Source organism: Salmo trutta, chromosome 26 (assembly GCF_901001165.1).
Source record: "Salmo trutta chromosome 26, fSalTru1.1, whole genome shotgun sequence".
Taxonomy (NCBI): domain Eukaryota; kingdom Metazoa; phylum Chordata; class Actinopteri; order Salmoniformes; family Salmonidae; genus Salmo; species Salmo trutta.
The window spans coordinates 17,913,139-17,930,744 of record NC_042982.1 but is presented as its reverse complement, the minus strand read 5'-3'; the positions used below and the strand labels follow the sequence as shown (position 1 = coordinate 17,930,744).

The 17,606-nt window shown below is 43.5% G+C and overlaps 2 protein-coding genes across 2 annotated transcripts; one reads left to right on the top strand and one right to left on the bottom strand.

The window, feature by feature from the left end:
- Positions 1-1,002: 1,002 nt before the first annotated feature.
- On the bottom strand, positions 1,003-11,866 carry LOC115163298 (cullin-5). Its single transcript, XM_029715067.1, has 19 exons — positions 11,771-11,866; positions 10,513-10,622; positions 10,308-10,407; positions 9,913-10,089; positions 7,749-7,890; positions 7,465-7,610; positions 7,299-7,379; positions 7,087-7,180; positions 6,856-6,986; positions 6,439-6,546; positions 4,101-4,165; positions 3,634-3,766; positions 3,272-3,403; positions 3,051-3,174; positions 2,730-2,905; positions 2,405-2,566; positions 2,100-2,218; positions 1,511-1,634; positions 1,003-1,311 (listed from the first exon to the last, which is right to left on the bottom strand). Exons 1-19 carry the CDS (start codon positions 11,792-11,794, stop codon positions 1,117-1,119), a joined length of 2,343 nt encoding a protein of 780 aa, XP_029570927.1. The 5' UTR covers positions 11,795-11,866; the 3' UTR covers positions 1,003-1,116.
- Positions 11,867-12,555: 689 nt separating this feature from the next.
- On the top strand, positions 12,556-16,538 carry LOC115162824 (solute carrier family 35 member F2-like). Its single transcript, XM_029714243.1, has 8 exons — positions 12,556-12,671; positions 13,083-13,258; positions 13,428-13,555; positions 13,706-13,865; positions 14,003-14,159; positions 14,283-14,335; positions 15,578-15,732; positions 16,157-16,538. The coding sequence occupies exons 1-8, from the start codon at positions 12,556-12,558 to the stop codon at positions 16,433-16,435; spliced, it is 1,224 nt and encodes a 407-aa protein (XP_029570103.1). The 3' UTR covers positions 16,436-16,538.
- Positions 16,539-17,606: the final 1,068 nt, after the last annotated feature.

The window sequence follows — 17,606 nt, the reverse complement described above, 5'->3', positions numbered from 1 at the left end:
AGCAACATCACCTCATCACAGGAAGTGCTCTAGTAGGAGGGGCTAGCTATTGCACTGGAGGGATTTTACTGGGGCACCCCATTCCATATATAGGATATCAAATATTTTTCCCTTTGTAGGGAATCTAGATTTTTTTCCTATATAGGGAACATAAACAACTTTTTTACCCCATAGAGCTCTGGTCAAAAGTAATGCAGTACCTAGGGAATAGGGTGGCATTTGGGAAGAAACCTGGGTCATGACCAGTCATGACACCCCCTCATGGTCTGACAATAATACACCTGTCATGTCCTGTCCTGCACTGGCTATAGGTGGGGGAGAGAGAAGAATCAAAGATCGCCAGAGAGCTTTGTGACTTTGATCGATTGGATGACGCTGTGCAGCATTTAACAAGCGATACACACAAGTGTTCATAAAAATAATGAAGAGCATTGAAAAGTAGAATGAAATTGATATATAAAGCCATTCAGAGACACTGAAACACAGAAAAGTGCTGATGTTCTCGTTTGTTCTCACCCAGCGACTGGCTGATATGTGAGGAGTCATGATCTTCTCTGAGGGGTGTGGCAGTTGGGGGGGTGGAGCTGGAGGAAAGTGAGACACGCACACACGCGCGATGGGTCCCCAGATGATTGCAAGGCTTCCACAGAGCAACAAGCTGTCAAGGTGCAGACACACATATACACACACAGTACATTTGGCAAAATACACTCCTCTCTGTGTCTACTCCATAATGATATAGACTACTAGTCCGTTAGTCCTTCTGTCTGTCTCTGTGCGGACTGCATAAGGAGGGTAAGGCAGGGAGAGTTTATTTATTTAATAATGTCTCTACTGTGATACTGAGACTGTCAGTCAGCCCCACTGTCCTCCTCCTCCTGGACCCTGAGGGGCACCACAGTCTGAAGACTACACCATCTATCTCATACAGCCAACCAACCAACCAACCACCCCCCCCCCCCCCCCCCCCCCCCGGCCGCAGAGATATTCTCCTTCCTCTTCTTCTGAAACAACCACTCCTCCCTCCTCTTACTGCATTTCTTCTTCCTCCTGCAGCAGCGAGGGTCCAGCCAGGTCAAGCGGTAGGTAGGTGGTTCTAGTCCAGGTAAAGGGGTTCTATGCCATGTAGATAAAGGTGTTGATGTCTGTCTCGTCCCGTTTGATGTATTTGTGTTCGATGAGCCATTCAATCTGTTCCTTGATCATCTTCTTCTGGGGCAGGAACATGTTCTTGAGGATCTCTACCAGTTCTGTCTGTAGCTGGGCGTTACTGATCCTCTTCCTCATCTTCATAATCTGGATGATGGCCTCCTGGAGGGAGGTGGGTGGGTCAAACAACGTACAGCATTATATCTTTACTCAATGTCGCGGCACACATTCAACTGGTATTGTTATGATTGATAAAACCTTGCAGGGTGGAAGGCAGTAGTGCTCCATTAAAGTCTTTGGGGGGAAAAAAGTGCTGAAACTTCAGGTTCCTCAAGTTGGACCTTTCAATGTGTAACGTTACCTGGGTTCTTAATATTCTCAGCTGGACGATGCCCTCATTCTCCTCCTCTCTCATTCGCTCCGTGGTCAGCTGCAGTCGACCAATCAGATTAATCTTGCCCCTTTTCTGGACCTTGGAGTTTTTACTGAGAAACAGAGAGACTAAAGAACTCAATATCCGATCAGCCATCACACCTGAAACTGCTCCTCAACATTCCATCCTGGTCCTCAGTAGGAAACCATGACAACAAAGCTTTCATCAACATTCAAACTCCCCCAAAATGAATAATGAGTTAGAATACATACAGTTACATTAACTAAATAGAGTATGAATCAACATGGTAAGCCAACAGCGGTTGAAGTGAGGTGCAATTAAGGTTGCAAAAAACTGCCATCTTTCCCAAAAATCCCAGCTTTTCAAGAAATCCCTGTGGGAAGATTCCTGGGTTCAGGATGGAATAAGCAGGGAAATCTGGAATGCTCCAATTAGTACTTCTTTGAAAATCTGAGAATTTGGGGAAAGTTACCAGAGTTTAGCAACCCCAGGTGCATTCAATGCCTTTATTAAGGTCAGGGGGCTAACACAATGTTGTGGGTTCAAAGCTATGTACATGAGAGAGAAGTCCTGGTTGACGTAGAACAGGGTGCTGTCTGTGAAGTCTTTAGGGGAGGAGACTGAAGGCTCATAGGACAACACCTGTCTCTTCAGCTTAGGGAACGCTACCAGAGACTAGAGACAGAGGAGACAGCAGAGAGAGGGAGAGAAAAAGGAGAGGTCATTCGTTTGTTCTCTGTCTCTTCTCTGTGTATGAATTGGGTTTATATTGGCGTGTGTGCTTTTATTTTTCAATCCCAGAGAGTGTGAGTGTGTGTGTGTATAAAGTACCCAGAGTCTGTTTGTGTGTGTGTGTGTTACCCAGAGTGTGCGTCGTAGCTCAGCATCGGGCAGCTCGGTGGCCAATTTAAGGTTCTCGAAGCTGATTCGCTCCCGCGGCCGCTGGTTCCAGGCAAATAGGACAGCCAGCTGAAAGGTCGTGACCTCCAGGTCATAATGACCCATTTCGTTCTTGAATGTGATCTAAACACATACACACACAAAAACACACAGGCACACCCCTCACACACACACAGGGGAGAGGAGGGGGATCACTATGCCGTTGGACATGAGGTGATAGACATATAATCCATGGAAAAACTACTGTGTGTGTGTGTGTGTGTGTGTGTTCGCATCTTCCACTCACGATGCCATTGGACATGAGATGGTGCCAGTGCAGTTTCCTCCCGCTGTGGTTCCTCTTGTAGAAGTCTTCTACCTCTGGGATCAGATCCTCCAGCTCAGTAGGCAGAGACACAAACACCTTCTCACTGCTCCTCGACCACGCCCCCGCATTCAGAATCTTTATATTCACACTGTCAGCTGGAGAGAGACAGAAAAAGAGGCAGAGGCTCAGAGAGAGGGAAAGATAGAATTTGTGTATTACTATGGTACACCAGCTGGTGGAGTATTATGGCTATGGTTAGTAATCACACAAGCTCAGGCCATAGGTCTTAGTGTTTGTTACCTGGTAAAGCCAGCTTGTTGTGTTTGTGCATCTCCTTGAAGACCTGGTTAAGATCATCCGATACTTTAATGTCCTGGAACATCCTCGCCAGCTTATTCACATAGTCTGCAGGCATCCCCACCTCCTACACACACACGCAGACCCAGGGAAAATAACTCAATCAAAAGGGGATAAAGAGAGAGTGGGAGAAAGAGTGTGTGTGTGTGTGTGTGTGTTCATACCCTGAGCCACTCCACCATGTTCTCTTCTATTTCACTGTCGGCTGAGATGTCCAGGATCAGTCTTCTGGTCAGGTGGGCTTTATGGTACCTCATAAACACATCCTTATTCTGAACATACTTCAATACCAGCAACTAGAGAGAGAAGGGAGGGAGGGAGAGAGAACACATCCTTGTTCTGAACATACTTCAACAACTAGAAGAGGTGGGAGGGGGCAGGATAGAAGACTATGGATGCATCCAATTTCTACACCCTTCTCTGAAAGTGCACACTTCCCGTCATGGATTTCACAACAGCCAGTGCTTACACCAATACAATGCTTGAGAATCAGGGCTCATTCTACAGTACTTGGGGAGAGTCTCACCACTTCTTTGAGTTTGAGTTCTATCTCCTCTGACGTGAGTTTCTTGCTCAGGGTGGTTTTCCTCAGCAGCATGTCACAGTAGTTAGCTAGCAGCTCTGGACACTTCGACTCTGGCTGGGTCTTCAGACCTACCCTGTAAAGACACACACACAGATTAATAGTACACATAGAAATCTAATTACTAGAACAGGCCTCCACATCCAAGTCTGGCTGCGTCCCAATTCTCCACCCCTTTTCTGAAGTCTACATGTGCACACTTTCCTCCAGCCAATGGTTACACAAATCATATGCTTTTAAATCCATGATGTGGAGTGTGAAAATGCACCCCTCAGGAAAAGGGTGAAGAATCAGGATGCAGCTCATATTCCGTGATGGGTGGACTAGCAGCCATATTGACCCATAACCAAGGAATATAATAAAATGTAAATGTAAATATAATATAAACATACAACCCAGGTGTGTCTCACCCTTTCTGTTTGAGGGGCAGCTCCAGTTTAAAGATGGTGGCATCGTTCACCACAGCTTTGTAGGCCTGAAGAGAAACACAGAACTGTCAAACCTCCCGCTACCCCCCCTTTTTTTCTCCTCCTCCGTCCATCCCCCTTTTCTCTCTACCCCTCCATTCATGGGCTCTCTTCAACCCTTTTCTCTCGCTTAATGTCTCTGCCCTCTCATCCCCCTTTTTTTCTCCTCCATCCCCCCTTCTTTCCACCCCTCCGTCTCCTCCCTTCACCCCCCTTTCTCTCGCTGTATGCATGTACAGTGCCAGTCAAACATTTGGACACACCTGCTCTTTCAAGTTTTTTTTTTTTTTTTTTACATTGTAGAATAATAGTGAAGACATCAAAACTATGAAAAAACACATATGGAATCATTTAGTAACCAAAAAAGTGTTAAACAAATCAAACTATATTTTATATTCTTAAAGAAGCCACCCTTTACCTTGATGACAGCTTTGCACTCTTGGCATTCTCTCAACCAGCTTCATGAGGTTGTCACCTGGAATGCATTTCAATTAACAGGTGTGCCTTGTTAAAAGTTAATTTTGTGGAATTTCTGTCCGTCTTAATGCGTTTGAGCTGATGGTTTCGGATTTCTAAACTTTTAATATTATTAGTCATCAGTTAAACTAGAGACATAAGGGGTGCCATAGTCTAGGGTCTACACCAGAAGTTAATAGGTATCTGTCGGAGGAATGGATATGGTGGATGTAGTTAAGCTTGGAATGTACTGAGTGACGGGAAGACGATCACATGTTGGCAGGCACTGATAAGGGTGGAGAGCTGTGGATTAGTGAGGAAGGGGGTCAGGTCAGGTCAGGTCAGATTAAGGGAGAAGGAACAGTTTATTGCCTGTATCACTTAATTTCCTGCACTTAATTTTCCTAGCAACAAAGATGTAATGTTCAGAGAGAAGGAGGAGATTCCACCCCAAATTGGGGTGTATATATACCACCACTGGTGGAACTATGTCTTTGTCTTATGTAGCTGTATTGACCCAATGGGTGAATAAAATTGGTTGGAGCTTTCATAGTGTCCGTCGATTTCTTACTCTGATATTTAGAATCTAACAGAGCCAATCAGTTGTGTTGTAACAAGGTAGGGGTGGTATATAGAAGATGGACTTTTACCAAATAAGGCTAAGTCCATTTTATGGTAAGAACAGCTCAAATAAGTAAAGAGAAACGACAGCCCATCATTACTTTAAGACATGAAGGTCAGTCAATGCGGAATATTTCAAGAACTTTGAAAGTTTCTTTAAGTGCTGTTGCAAAAACCATCAAGCACTATGATGAAACTGGCTCTCCTGAGGACCGCCACAGGAAAGGAAGACCCAGAGTAACCTCTGCTGCAGAGGATAAGTTCATTAGAGTTACCAGCCTCAGAAATTGCAGCCCAAATAAATGCTTCACAGAGCTCAAGTAACAGACACATCTCAACATAAACTGCTCAGCGGAGACTGCATGAATCAGGCCTTCATGGTCAAATTGCTGCAAAGAAACCAATACTAAAGGATACCAATAAGAAGAAGAGACTTGCTTAGGTCAAGGAACATTAGACTGGTGGAAATCCGTCCTTTGGTCTGATGAGTCCAAATGTGAGATTTTTGGTTCCAACCGCAGTGTCTTTGTGAGATGCAGAGTAGGTGAACGGATGATCTCCGCATGTGTGGTTCCCACCAAGAAGCATGGAGGTGGTGGTGTGATGGTGCTTTGCTGGTGACACTGTCAGCGATTTATTTAGAATTCAAGGCACACTTAACCAGCATGGCTACAACAGCATTCTACAGGGATATGCCATCCAATCTGGTATGCGCTTAGTATAATTTGTTTTTCAACAGGACAATGACACAACGCACCTCCAGGTTGTGTAAGGGCTATTTGACCAAGAAGGAAAGTGATGGAGTGCTGCATCAGATGACCTGACCTCAACAATCACCCGACCTAAACCCAACTGAGATGGTTTGGGAAGTGTTGGACCGCAGAGTGAAGGAAAAGCAGCCAATAAGTGTTCAGTATAATTGGGAATTCCTTCAAGACTGTTGAAAAAGCATTCCAGGTGAAGCTGGTTGAGAGAATGCCAAGAGTGTGCAAAGCTATCATCAAGGCAAAGGGTGGCTACTTTGAAGAATCTAAAATATACTTGTTTAACACTTTTCTGGTTACTACATGATTATCTATGTGTTATTTCATAGTTTTGATGTCTTCACTATTATTCTACAATGTAGAAAATAGTAAAAATAAAGAATAACCCCTGAATGAGTAGGTGTGTCCAAACTTCTGACTGGTACAGTATGTGTATGTACCTTGTCTCTGGCGGTGAGGAACCGAGGGTCGTCCTGAAAAGCCTCCTTCACCAGTTTACTGAAACGGTTAAACAACGTCAGCAGCTGCTCCACGTACTTCTCAGAGTCCTACACACCAGAATAAAAAGACAAACATACAGATATACTGTATGTTACAGATAGATTTTGAGTGAGTGTGTGTGTGTGTGTATATATACATGTTTTACTACACTTACTAGTACCAGAAGTCCTCACAAGAATAGTAAACCAACTAAAATTCAGAGCAGTGAGGACATTTTAGGCTTAGGGTTAAAATGAGGGTTAGGGTTTAGAGTTAGGGGTTAAGAAAAATAGGATTTTAAACAGGAATTAATTGTTGGTCCCCAAAAAGTCTTCACAAGCATAGTAAGACATGGCTCTGTGTCTGTGTGTACATACAGAAGTGATAGTCTCTGCAGCAGCCACCATATCAGCCAGCCCAGCATTCATGATGTGATCCTCCAGGTCTTTCAGCATGGGCTCTATCCCACTAGGAACTTTATCCATCAGGGAAAACATCAGGTGGAGCTCTGCAGGGTGAAGGACATTAACGTCACACAAAGAAGGACCCTCTTCTACAACCGGTGCCAAGGTTGGTGGGTAACAGTAGTAACGTAACATGTTACTCACTGTCTGTCTCATTGCGTTTGATCATGCCGGGACATTCGGCCAGGATGGTTTCTTTAAACGACGTCACCAGAGCGTTCACACAACATTCCATCAGCTGGAGAGAGACAACAGAGACTAATATTGGTCTACATGACATCTACATCATCATCTCTTGACTGTGAATATGAGTTTAAACCAGTATATACAGCCTCCTGGGTAAACCATCTACTCACAGCTTGGACAGAGTTACATTCACGACGAGTCTCAAGGTATCGAACTGCCCTCTTCTCCTCTTCTCTTAGCTTTGTGTCTGCCTGCAAGACACACGCACAGTCAGTGAATGTATACACACTCACTGAGAGACATTGTCACAACACACACACAGAGCGCAGTCCTTACATATTTCATGTAGTTCTGGACTCCGTTCTGCTGTAGGTATGATGGGGCCTGTGTTCTGTAGAACCTCTCAGTTGAGTCCAGGTAGGCCTTCTCAAAGTTATCTCTGTAGATCTGGAGCTTGTCTTCAGGGTTAGAGCACAGGTTGACTACACACACACACACACACACACACACACACACACACACACACACACTTTGTCAAAATACCAAAACATACCATACTTCACAAAAACTTCCCATATAAAATGTGTGGATGTTAGCCACTCAGGGTGTATATGTCCTACCGTATGATTCTCGTACTCCTATAACCAGCTGGGAGTCAAAAGCCTCTCCCAGCCTCTCAGCGTGAACCAGCTTCATAGCACTGTCCTGAAGACGGCTCTTTATGTTGGAGAAGATTGACTCGTTCCATGTGTCCAACATCAACTAGAGGAGAGGCAGATATATATATATATATATATATATATATTAGAGGTCGACCGATTATGATTTTTCAACGCCGATACTGATACCGATTATTGGGGGCCCAAAAAAAGTCTCTGCCGATTAAATCGGCCGGTTTTTATATATATATATATATATATATATATATATATATATTTGTAATAATGACAATTACAACAATACTGAATGAACAATGAACACTTTTATTTTAACTTAATATAATACATCAATAAAATCAATTTAGTCTCAAATAAATAATGAAACATGTTCAATTTGGTTAAATAATGCAAAAACAAAGTGTTAGAGAAGTAAAAGTGCAATATGTAAAAAAGCTAACGTTTAAGTTCCTTGCTCAGAACATGAGAACATATGAAAGCTGGTGGTTCCTTTTAACATGAGTCTTCAATATTCCCAGGTAAGAAGTTTTAGGTTGTAGTTATTACAGGACTATTTCTCTCTATACCATTTGTATTTCATATACCTTTGACTATTGGATGTTCTAATAGGTACTTTAGTATAGCCTGCCTTTTCTCAGGAGTTGATAGGCTTGAAGTCATAAACAGCGCAATGCTTGAAGCATTGCGAAGAGCTACTGGCAAACGCAGTAAAGTGCTGTTTGAATGAATGCTTACGAGCATGCTGCTGCCTACCACCGCTCAGTCAGACTGCTCTATCAAATCATAGACTTAATTATAATATAATAAACACAGAAATACGAGCCTTAGGTCATTAATATGGTCAAATACGGAAACTATCATTTTGAAAACAAAACGTTTATTCTTTCAGTGAAATATGGAACCATTCCGTATTTTATCTAACGGGTGGCATCCATAAGTCTAAATATTGCTGTTACAATGCACAACCTTCAATGTTATGTCATAATTACGTAACATTCGGACAAATTAGTTCACAACGAGCCAGGCGGCCCAAACTGTTGCATATACCCTGACTCTGCATGCAATGAACGCAAGAGAAGTGACACAATTTCCCCAGTTTATTATTGCCTGCTAACATGAATTTCTTTTAACTAAATATGCAGGTTTCAAAAAAATATACTTCTGTGTATTGATTTCAAGAAAGGCATTGATGTTTATGGTTATGTACATTCGTGCAACGATTGTGCTTTTTTTCGCAAATGCGCTTTTGTTAAATCATCCTCCGTTTGGCGAAGTTGGCTGTCTTTGTTAGGAAGAAATAGTCTTCACACAGTTCGCAATGAGCCAGGAGGCCCAAACTGCAGCATATACCCCGACTATGTTGCACAGAACACAAGAGAAGTGGCACAATTGCCCTAGTTAAAAGAAATTCATGTTAGCAGGCAATATTAACTAAATATGCGGATTTAAAAATATATACTTGTGTATTGATTTTAAGAAAGGTGTTGATGTTTATGGTTAGGTACACATTGGTGCAACGACAGTTCTTTTTTCGCGAATGCGCTTGTTAAATCACCCATTTGGTGAAGTAGGCTGTGATTCAATGATAAATTAACAGGCACCGCATCGATTATATGCAACGCAGGACAAGCTAGATAAACTAGTAATATCATCAACCATGTGTAGTTAACTAGTGATTATGTTAAGATTGATTGTTTTTTATAAGATACGTTTAATGCTAGCTAGCAACTTACCTTGGCTCCTTGCCGCACTCGCATAACAGGTAGTGAGCCTGCCACGCAGTCTCCTCGTGGAGTGTAATTTAATCGGCCATGATCGGTGTCCAGAAATGCAGATTACCGATTGTTATGAAAACTTGAAATCGGCCCTAATTAATCGGCCATTCTGATTAATCGTCGACCTCTAATAAATAAATAAATATATATATAAATAAGAGAGAGAGCGAGAGAGAGAGAAAAAGCAGGACAAGACAGTTGATGCATACCATCAAAAAGAAGAGCACTGTCCATCTCTCCCCTCCCAGCGTACGACGCTGTACTCTACATTAGACTCATTGCTGCTGCCCCGCCTCTCTCCTTCCTCCTCTCCCTCATTCCCCTCTCCTCACCTTGCGTACGATGCTGTCCTCAACGTTAGACTTCTTGTTGCTGCCCTGCTTCCCCATCAGTGTGATCTCCAGCTGACAGAAGGGTTTGGGCAGGATGTCACACTGCGTGAAAAACTTCCTCCACTCCACAATGTAGGCCTTCAGTAACGCTGTGTCATCCTGGTGACTCAAAACACGCTGCCATGGAAACACAGGTCAGAGGTTAGGTGAAAGACAGCTTGCATAGGTAGAGGTCAGGATTCAGGGGTTTAAGGGTCAGCCTCTTGCCGACAACTGTTATCACTGTACTGGAAAGGTGTGTGTGTGTATGTGTACGAAGAATGGCACATTCCAACCTCAAATGGGATTTCAACCATTACCGAAACCCTTCCCCTGTAACCCACTGTTCCACTTACGTTCTGAGCTTGTTTGATGAAGTCTAAGATGTCTTCTTTGAGCGCCTGGTGGATCTTTGCTGGGCCCTTATCATCCCACAGACACACAGCATGGACATCTCTGCAACACACAATAACAAGCGTAGGGTTTTTGTGTGTGTGCGGTGCAGTATGTGTGTGTCTTCTGTGCAGTTTGGTGTGGTGTGATGCAGTGTGTGCATCTTACGAGAAGAGGTCGAACCACTGCTGCTTGGTGACAGCCTCCTGTCTCAGCAGCTTGAGAACGATGGGCCTCATCAAGTCCCACTTGTCCTCAAACTGCAAGGAGCCTTTATTCTGGAGGGAGATGATACTACTGTTACTACTCACTACAACTATACTGTTACTACTCAGGGTCGTATTCATTGGTACACACAGTGGAAAATGTTTGGCAACAGAAAAGGAAAACAAGCATTTCTATGTGGACAATTTCAAGTAGTCACTCTCTGTTTGCTTCTATTTCGTGCCTAGTGAATATGACCCAGTACTCACTACAACTACTGTCAAACTGCAATGTGACATTATTCTGGGAAGAAACTGAAACAATTACTTTTACTACCTGTTACTTAGTATCTCAGACTACAGACAGCCTTCACCCTGCAGAGATGACACTAGTCACGACCACACTACCCAGTATCTAGAGTCAATCATTCTGGAGACAGACGAGAACAAACAACACTGTTCCTACTTACTAAGCCATTACCCAGTAACTTGCGACTGACGCTGTTCTGAACCAAATTGTATGTTTAATAGTAGTTTTCTATTCTATTCTTTTAAAACATAACGTTACAATGGTTTAGTTCGCTAAAATAAATCCGGCTTCAACTAAAACCTTAGCTACAGACAACAGTGTAGTTGCACCCAACTCTGATCAGTCTGTAGCAGTCAAGACTGTATGCGCTAAAATAAATCCTGCTTCTACTAAAACCTAAGCTACAGACTACAGTGTAGTTGTACCCAACTCTGATCAATCTATAACAGTCAAGACTGTATGTACAGTTTGCTGTGCTGGAGAACTGACAAACAGAACTAATGTAATGTTAGCTTGCCAATTCAGCTGATTGTTCCACCACCTGCAAAAAGCCTTCTGTATATTCTCTTACAGTTTGACATGGACAGACAACCGTTACTACAATGAACTGTGAATTATATTATTGATTAACTATCAATTTAAAAGACGAAATGCTTATGCCGGTGACAACTGTATTGCACGTTAGCCAGATGGCTGGCTAGCTAAATTGTCTTAGCATCCCTTGCTAGCTAACTAGCAAGAGAGACCTTTCTGTTGCCTTAAATGCAACAACAACAACAAAAATGTCAAACACTGTTCGTGGTCGGGTTTGTTTTAACTCATTAATGAACTTATTTACATCCAGACTATGGGCATCGGGCGCATAATTACGTGTTCAAATCCAGGTAAAATCTTGAAGTGAAGAGGCTCTTACCTTTAACAAATTAGACGTCGCCATGTTTCCTCCAACTTGTGCCCTCCTCGCGCAGTCTCGCGAGAGTGTGGTTGGAGGGAATTAGGTAACGTAGTTTCCGACTTAAAAATAAACAGAGAAAAAGGCTAGATACTTGTCCAGTTTACAGTATTGTGTCATGCCATTTTAACTGCTCTTTTTATGTGCTGCTCTTTGTCTACTAAATGCACATAAGACACTGCACCAACTAGGATATTGCCGGTGTTGGAAAGTAAATACAGCAGGCCACAGTTGCCTGGGCTGGGCCAGTGCTAAACTTAGCTGCCATGGACTTGACTGCCATGGAACCACTGAGTTCTATTAAAGGTCAGTGCATGGTATGTACAGTAGCCATGTGACTTGGAGACAAGCAAGTAACATAGAGAAGGGATATGTGCCCTGTTTGAATCCACACAGCCTTCCTCCTTCCTCTTATTTCCTGTCTTTATTCATTCAAGCCTTTCCTCCCACTTTCCTTCCTTGGGTGGAGTAATTACCTGGCTGAAATGAAGTAATCACTGATCTAAATACCCCCCAACCCCCTCCCACAGTTTCACACACCCATTTTCACCCACTTTGTACCACACACTTTCATCACTACTATAACACCTATCATCTGAAAACACTAAGTAGTCTTTGCACTTTGATTAGAGAACACTGTTAATCATTCAGCCCAGGCAGCACAGTAGACATTTAAAAGCCCCAGGACAGGCAGCACACAGCAGTGTATTCCCCATCCCAGGACCCCACTGTTACAGCGACACAACATGGCTGAGAAGGACCCAGAGGGGATTATAGCTACAGATCCCAGAAATAATTATGATAGAAAATGCCTTATTATCCGGAAGCTTCTGAAGTTCAACCCTAAAGAAGTGTTTACATGGTGAGTCTGTGGGGAGAGAAAACTCAACTGGAGGGAGAGATATGTTATATCAGTGATTATCTGCATCCCATATGGCAACCTTTCCTTTATATAGTGCACTACTTTTAACCAGCTCCCTATGGGCTCTGATCGAAAGTAGAGCACTATATAGGGAATACGGTGCCATGTCGGACAGATAGTGACATAGTGGAGATCTATCAATGTCCAAGAATGGAGGGTGTCCACTGTCCAGTAGTTGTGAATGTCCCTGGCGGCTACCATACAGATGCCTGGACTGAGTTGAGATAAAACCCTTTTGAAGACTATAGGGCCGAAACATGTTGGTTTTACCAATAAAGACGCAGCTTTATCAACGTCTACTGTCTTCCAGAGTTGCTGAATTTGTGCTTCACTCATGCTTTGTCCTAACAGGCAGCTGGTGAAGACAGTAGCCATGGGTCAGGGTTTGGCTGTTCTCATGTGTGGCACAGCAGTAACATCCCAGTACCTGGCTTCAGACTACCACGTGGACGCGCCCATGTTCCAGAGCTTTATGAGCTACGCACTGCTCTGCCTCACCTACACCACTGCTCTGCTGTTCAGAACAGGTACACACTCACGCACACCAACGTGCTGTTCTGAAGAACAGGTAGTCTCTCTCTCACACACACCACCCCAGGGCGCTCCTCATCAGAATAGTACAGTTGTGAATATAAAATGTTCTAATTGTGTAGCAGTGCAATAACCTCCAGGCTACCTTCTCCTAACGTACTGTAGGGAATGGCAATATGTTTCAGATTTTAAAGAAGAGGTGGTGGAAGTATCTCCTAGTAGGCTTGGTGGACGTCGAGGCTAACTACACAGTGGTTAAAGCTTACCAGTACACTACACTCACCAGTATACAGGTCAGAACTACGAGAGGGTGTGTGTATATGTCTGTATGTTTTTGTGTGTGTGCGAGTTTGCATGCCTGCAGGCATGCATGTGTGTATGCGTGTGTGTGCTGAGTTATGTCAATGTATGTGACTATTCTGGTGTGTCTCTCTGTCTTCCAGCTGCTGGACTGTTTTGTGATCCCTGTGTTGATGATTCTCTCCTGCTGGTTCCTGAAGACATGCTACAGACCCGTCCACTACGTCTCTGTGTGTGTCTGTCTGCTGGGGGTGGGGGCCATGGTGGGAGCTGACCTACTGGCTGGACGAGACTTGGGATCCAGTAAGAACCCACTACGTTAATTCATTAATTATTTCATTCAATCTCTCAGTTCATATCATAATAAATAGTAACATCTTAACCTCACCTCTTTCCCCATCCTCCTCTCCTATCACGCTCCTCTCCTCCCTCTCTCCTAGCCTCAGACGTTCTGCTAGGTGATGGCTTGGTCCTACTCAGTGCCAGCCTATATGCTGTGTCTAACTTGTGTCAGGAGTACACCGTCAAACACCTCAGCAGTGTAGAGTTCCTAGGCATGGTCGGCCTGTTCGGCACACTCATCAGTGGCATACAGCTGTAAGTGTGTGTGTTTACGTGTGTGTGCGCATGCGTGTGGATGTGTGTTGAGTGTACATGTTCGGGGAGAAGGTAGTAGAATGGGAATGTGGTTGATTTGAGTGGTCTGCTGTGTTCCTACAGGGGTGTTCTGGAGCATAACAACGTGGCAAACATCCAATGGGACTGGAGAATCGGTTAGTACCACATAAAACAAAATATACAAGTAACTGGCAAAATAAAATAAACTCTTGAGTAAATGAGGGATTCATAGTATATTGAAAGCAGGTACTTCCACACAGGTGTGGTTCCTGAGTTAATTAAACAATTAACATCCCATCATGCTTAGGGTCATGTAAAAAATGCCCAGTTGCACATTATTTTGGCTACCATGACTGGAAGAAGAGAACTCAGTGACTTTAAAGGAGGGGTCTCAAAGGTGCATAGGGGGTGTAAAGTGTGTGTGTGTGTGTGTCTCAGTCACCAGATCAACACAATTGAAAACTTATGGGAGATTCTGGAGCGGCACCTAAGACAGCGTTTTCCACCACCATCAACAAAACACCAAATTATGGCATTTCTGGAGGAATGGAGGAGTGGTGTCGCATCCCTCCAATATAGTACCAGACACTTGTAGAATCTATGCCAATGTGCACTGAAGATGTTGTGGCAGCTCGTGGTGACCCAACGCCCTATTAAGACACTTTATGTTGGTGCTTCCTTTATTTTGGCAGTTACCTGTATATTTGTTGACATTTTTGTTAGTTTTTTTATTAAAGAGACAGGACAGTGTAGAAGAAGGAAAGTAAGGAGAGGATTTGTTACAAAGTAGTTGTGGGTCCGCAGATTCGGTAGTGTAAACGACTAGACCACCCCAGGGCACCGGTTATTAACTCTCTCTTAGGGTTACAGACGTGGTGGTGGTTACAGATGTTTTGGTGGCAAGGTTACAGAGAGTACAGAATGTATGCTGCGTTAGCTTGTAGAAGTACAGTTTCCACATACTGCTCTTTGCTGCTCTTTATCTTGGGTTTTATGGGAGCTGCAACAGTTGATCTTCCTTGTTAATAATAATTTCTGCCCTGTATAATGACTGTATGTGTTTTCTGTTCAGGCCTATTGTTCTCTGACTACACCCAGAACAGCTGTATGAATGAGTAGAGAGAGTAGAGTAGTAGTACTCTGTTGATTCCAACTTGGGAAATTGTTTAATCACCACAAGCATAATCAATGATTACAAAACACAAGACAAGGATCAATAATATTCAGATAAGAACACAGAATAAAATATTAAAAAGACAGATGCACCTTAGGAGTGATAAGAGAGCCAAGTTAAACATATTAGAAATGCTGTTGTCGGTCATACTCTGCGAAAACAAGGATCAACACTGTATAGTATAGCATGTTCATTTTATAATGTATACTTTTTCTCTCCCCAGGCCTGCTGTTTGCTGGCTATGGCCTGTGTATGTACACCCTGTACAGCTGTATGCCCATAGTGGTCAAGAAGACAAGTGCTACAGCAGTCAACCTCTCCCTGCTCACTGCAGACCTCCTCAGCCTCTTCTGTGGCCTGTTTCTCTTTCAATACACGGTTAGTACACACACACACACAACAGAAACACTGAGGATAGTGGGTACAGTAGGTTGAGCCATTTGACAGTTCAGTTAGTGATTGTGTTTCTGAACAGATAAAGAGATGAGTTAATCAATGATTTGATGACTCCATAGATGGATGATAGATTGATTGCTGCTAAACAATGTCTGTACTCGCTGTAATCTCTGTCAAACTTGTCGAATCTAATCTCTATGAGATCAAGGAGACAGTAGTGATAAGATCAGTACCCAGAAACAGAGGTAGAGCTGTCCTGATCACAGGACACAGCTGACCTTATCTTAAAACATCTTAGTCCTGCAGAGAAATCCCCTGGTCACCGTGTCCCTGTTCAGTGTATTGATGACTGTTGTTAACGTGTTATCTACTATGGCCTCATATAGCTCATCTGGTGTGTGTGTAGTTCTCAGGTCTGTACATTGTGTCTCTGGTGATCATCCTGGTGGGCTTTGTCTCCTTCAACGCTGTGGCAACGACCCCTAACCCAGCCGACCCCATCACCCCCTCTGTGGGCTGGGAGGAGGGTGGCTATGACAACCTTGATGACATCATCAATGAAGAAGTGGTGGTGGCGGTCTTGGAGGAGCAGGAAGAGGAAGAGGGTGAATGCCCAGGGGTATCATGGAATCAGAGAACACAGAATGAGGAAGTACCGGCGGGGGGACGGAGTACCAAGATGTGATCTGATCTACTAGGCGAGAGTCTATAGCTGCTCATCTCCTTGTCTCCTTTATTTCATTCTTACCATTCTAACAGATCTACAGACTCACCGGTGTACAGTTGAAGTCGGAGGTTTACATACACTTAGGTTGAAGTCATTAAAACTTGTTTTTCAACCACTCCACAAATTTCTTGTTAACAAACTATAGTTTTGGCAAGTTGGTTAGGACATCTACTTTGTGCATGACACAAGTAATTTTTCCAACAATTGTTTACAGACAGATTATTTCACTTATGTATCACAATTCCAGTGGGTCAGAAGTTTACATACACTGAGTTGACTGTGCCTTTAAACAGCTTGGAAAATTCCACAAAATGATGTTATGGCTTTAGAAGCGTCTGATAGGCTAATTGACATCATTTGAGTCAATTGGAGGTGTATCTGTGGATGTATTTCAAGGCCTACCTTCCAGCTCAGTGCCTCTTTGCTTGACATCATTGGAAAATCAAAAGAAATCAGCCAAGACCTCAGAAAAAAATGGTAGACCTCTACAAGTCTGGTTCATCCCTGGGAGCAATTTCCAAACACCTGAAGGTACCACGTTCATCTGTACAAACAATAGCACGCAAGTATAAACACCATCGGACCACGCAGCCATCATACCGCTCAGGAAGGAGACGCGTTCTGTCTCCTAGAGATGAACGTACTTTGGTGAGTAAAGTGCACATCAATCCCAGAACAACAGCAAAGGACCTTGTGAAGATGCTGGAGGAAACGGGTACAAAGGTATCTATATCCACAGTAAAAAGAGTCCTATATCGACATAACCTGAAAGGCCGCTCAGCAAGGAAGAAGCCACTGCTCCAAAACCGCCATAAAAAAGCCAGACTACCGTTTGCAACTGCACATGGGGACAAAGATCGCACTTTCTGGAGAAATGTCCTCTGGTCTGATGAAACAAAAATAGAACTGTTTGGCCATAATGACCATTGTTATGTTTGGAGGAAAAAGGGGGAGGTGAAGCACGGGGGTGGCAGCATCATGTTGTGGGGGTGCTTTGCTGTAGGAGGGACTGGTGCACTTCTCAAAATAGATGGCATTATGAGGATGGAAAATGATGTGTATATATTAAAGCAACATCTCAAGACATCAGTCAGGAAGTTAAAGCTTGGTCACAAATGGGTCTTCCAAA

Excerpts from the sequence above, each read along its gene's own strand:
- LOC115162824 (XM_029714243.1), top strand. The coding sequence starts at position 12,556 with ATGGCTGAGAAGGACCCAGAGGGGATTATAGCTACAGATCCCAGAAAT. Across the intron at positions 12,672-13,082 it reads CCTAAAGAAGTGTTTACATG|GCAGCTGGTGAAGACAGTAG; the intron begins GTGAGTCTGTGG and ends TTGTCCTAACAG. Across the intron at positions 13,866-14,002 it reads TGGACGAGACTTGGGATCCA|CCTCAGACGTTCTGCTAGGT; the intron begins GTAAGAACCCAC and ends CCTCTCTCCTAG.
- LOC115163298 (XM_029715067.1), bottom strand. The coding sequence starts at position 11,794 with ATGGCGACGTCTAATTTGTTAAAG. Across the intron at positions 7,891-9,912 it reads AGGACAGCATCGTACGCAAG|TTGATGTTGGACACATGGAA; the intron begins GTGAGGAGAGGG and ends CCTCTCCTCTAG. Across the intron at positions 6,547-6,855 it reads CTGCAGAGACTATCACTTCT|GACTCTGAGAAGTACGTGGA; the intron begins GTATGTACACAC and ends TCTGGTGTGTAG.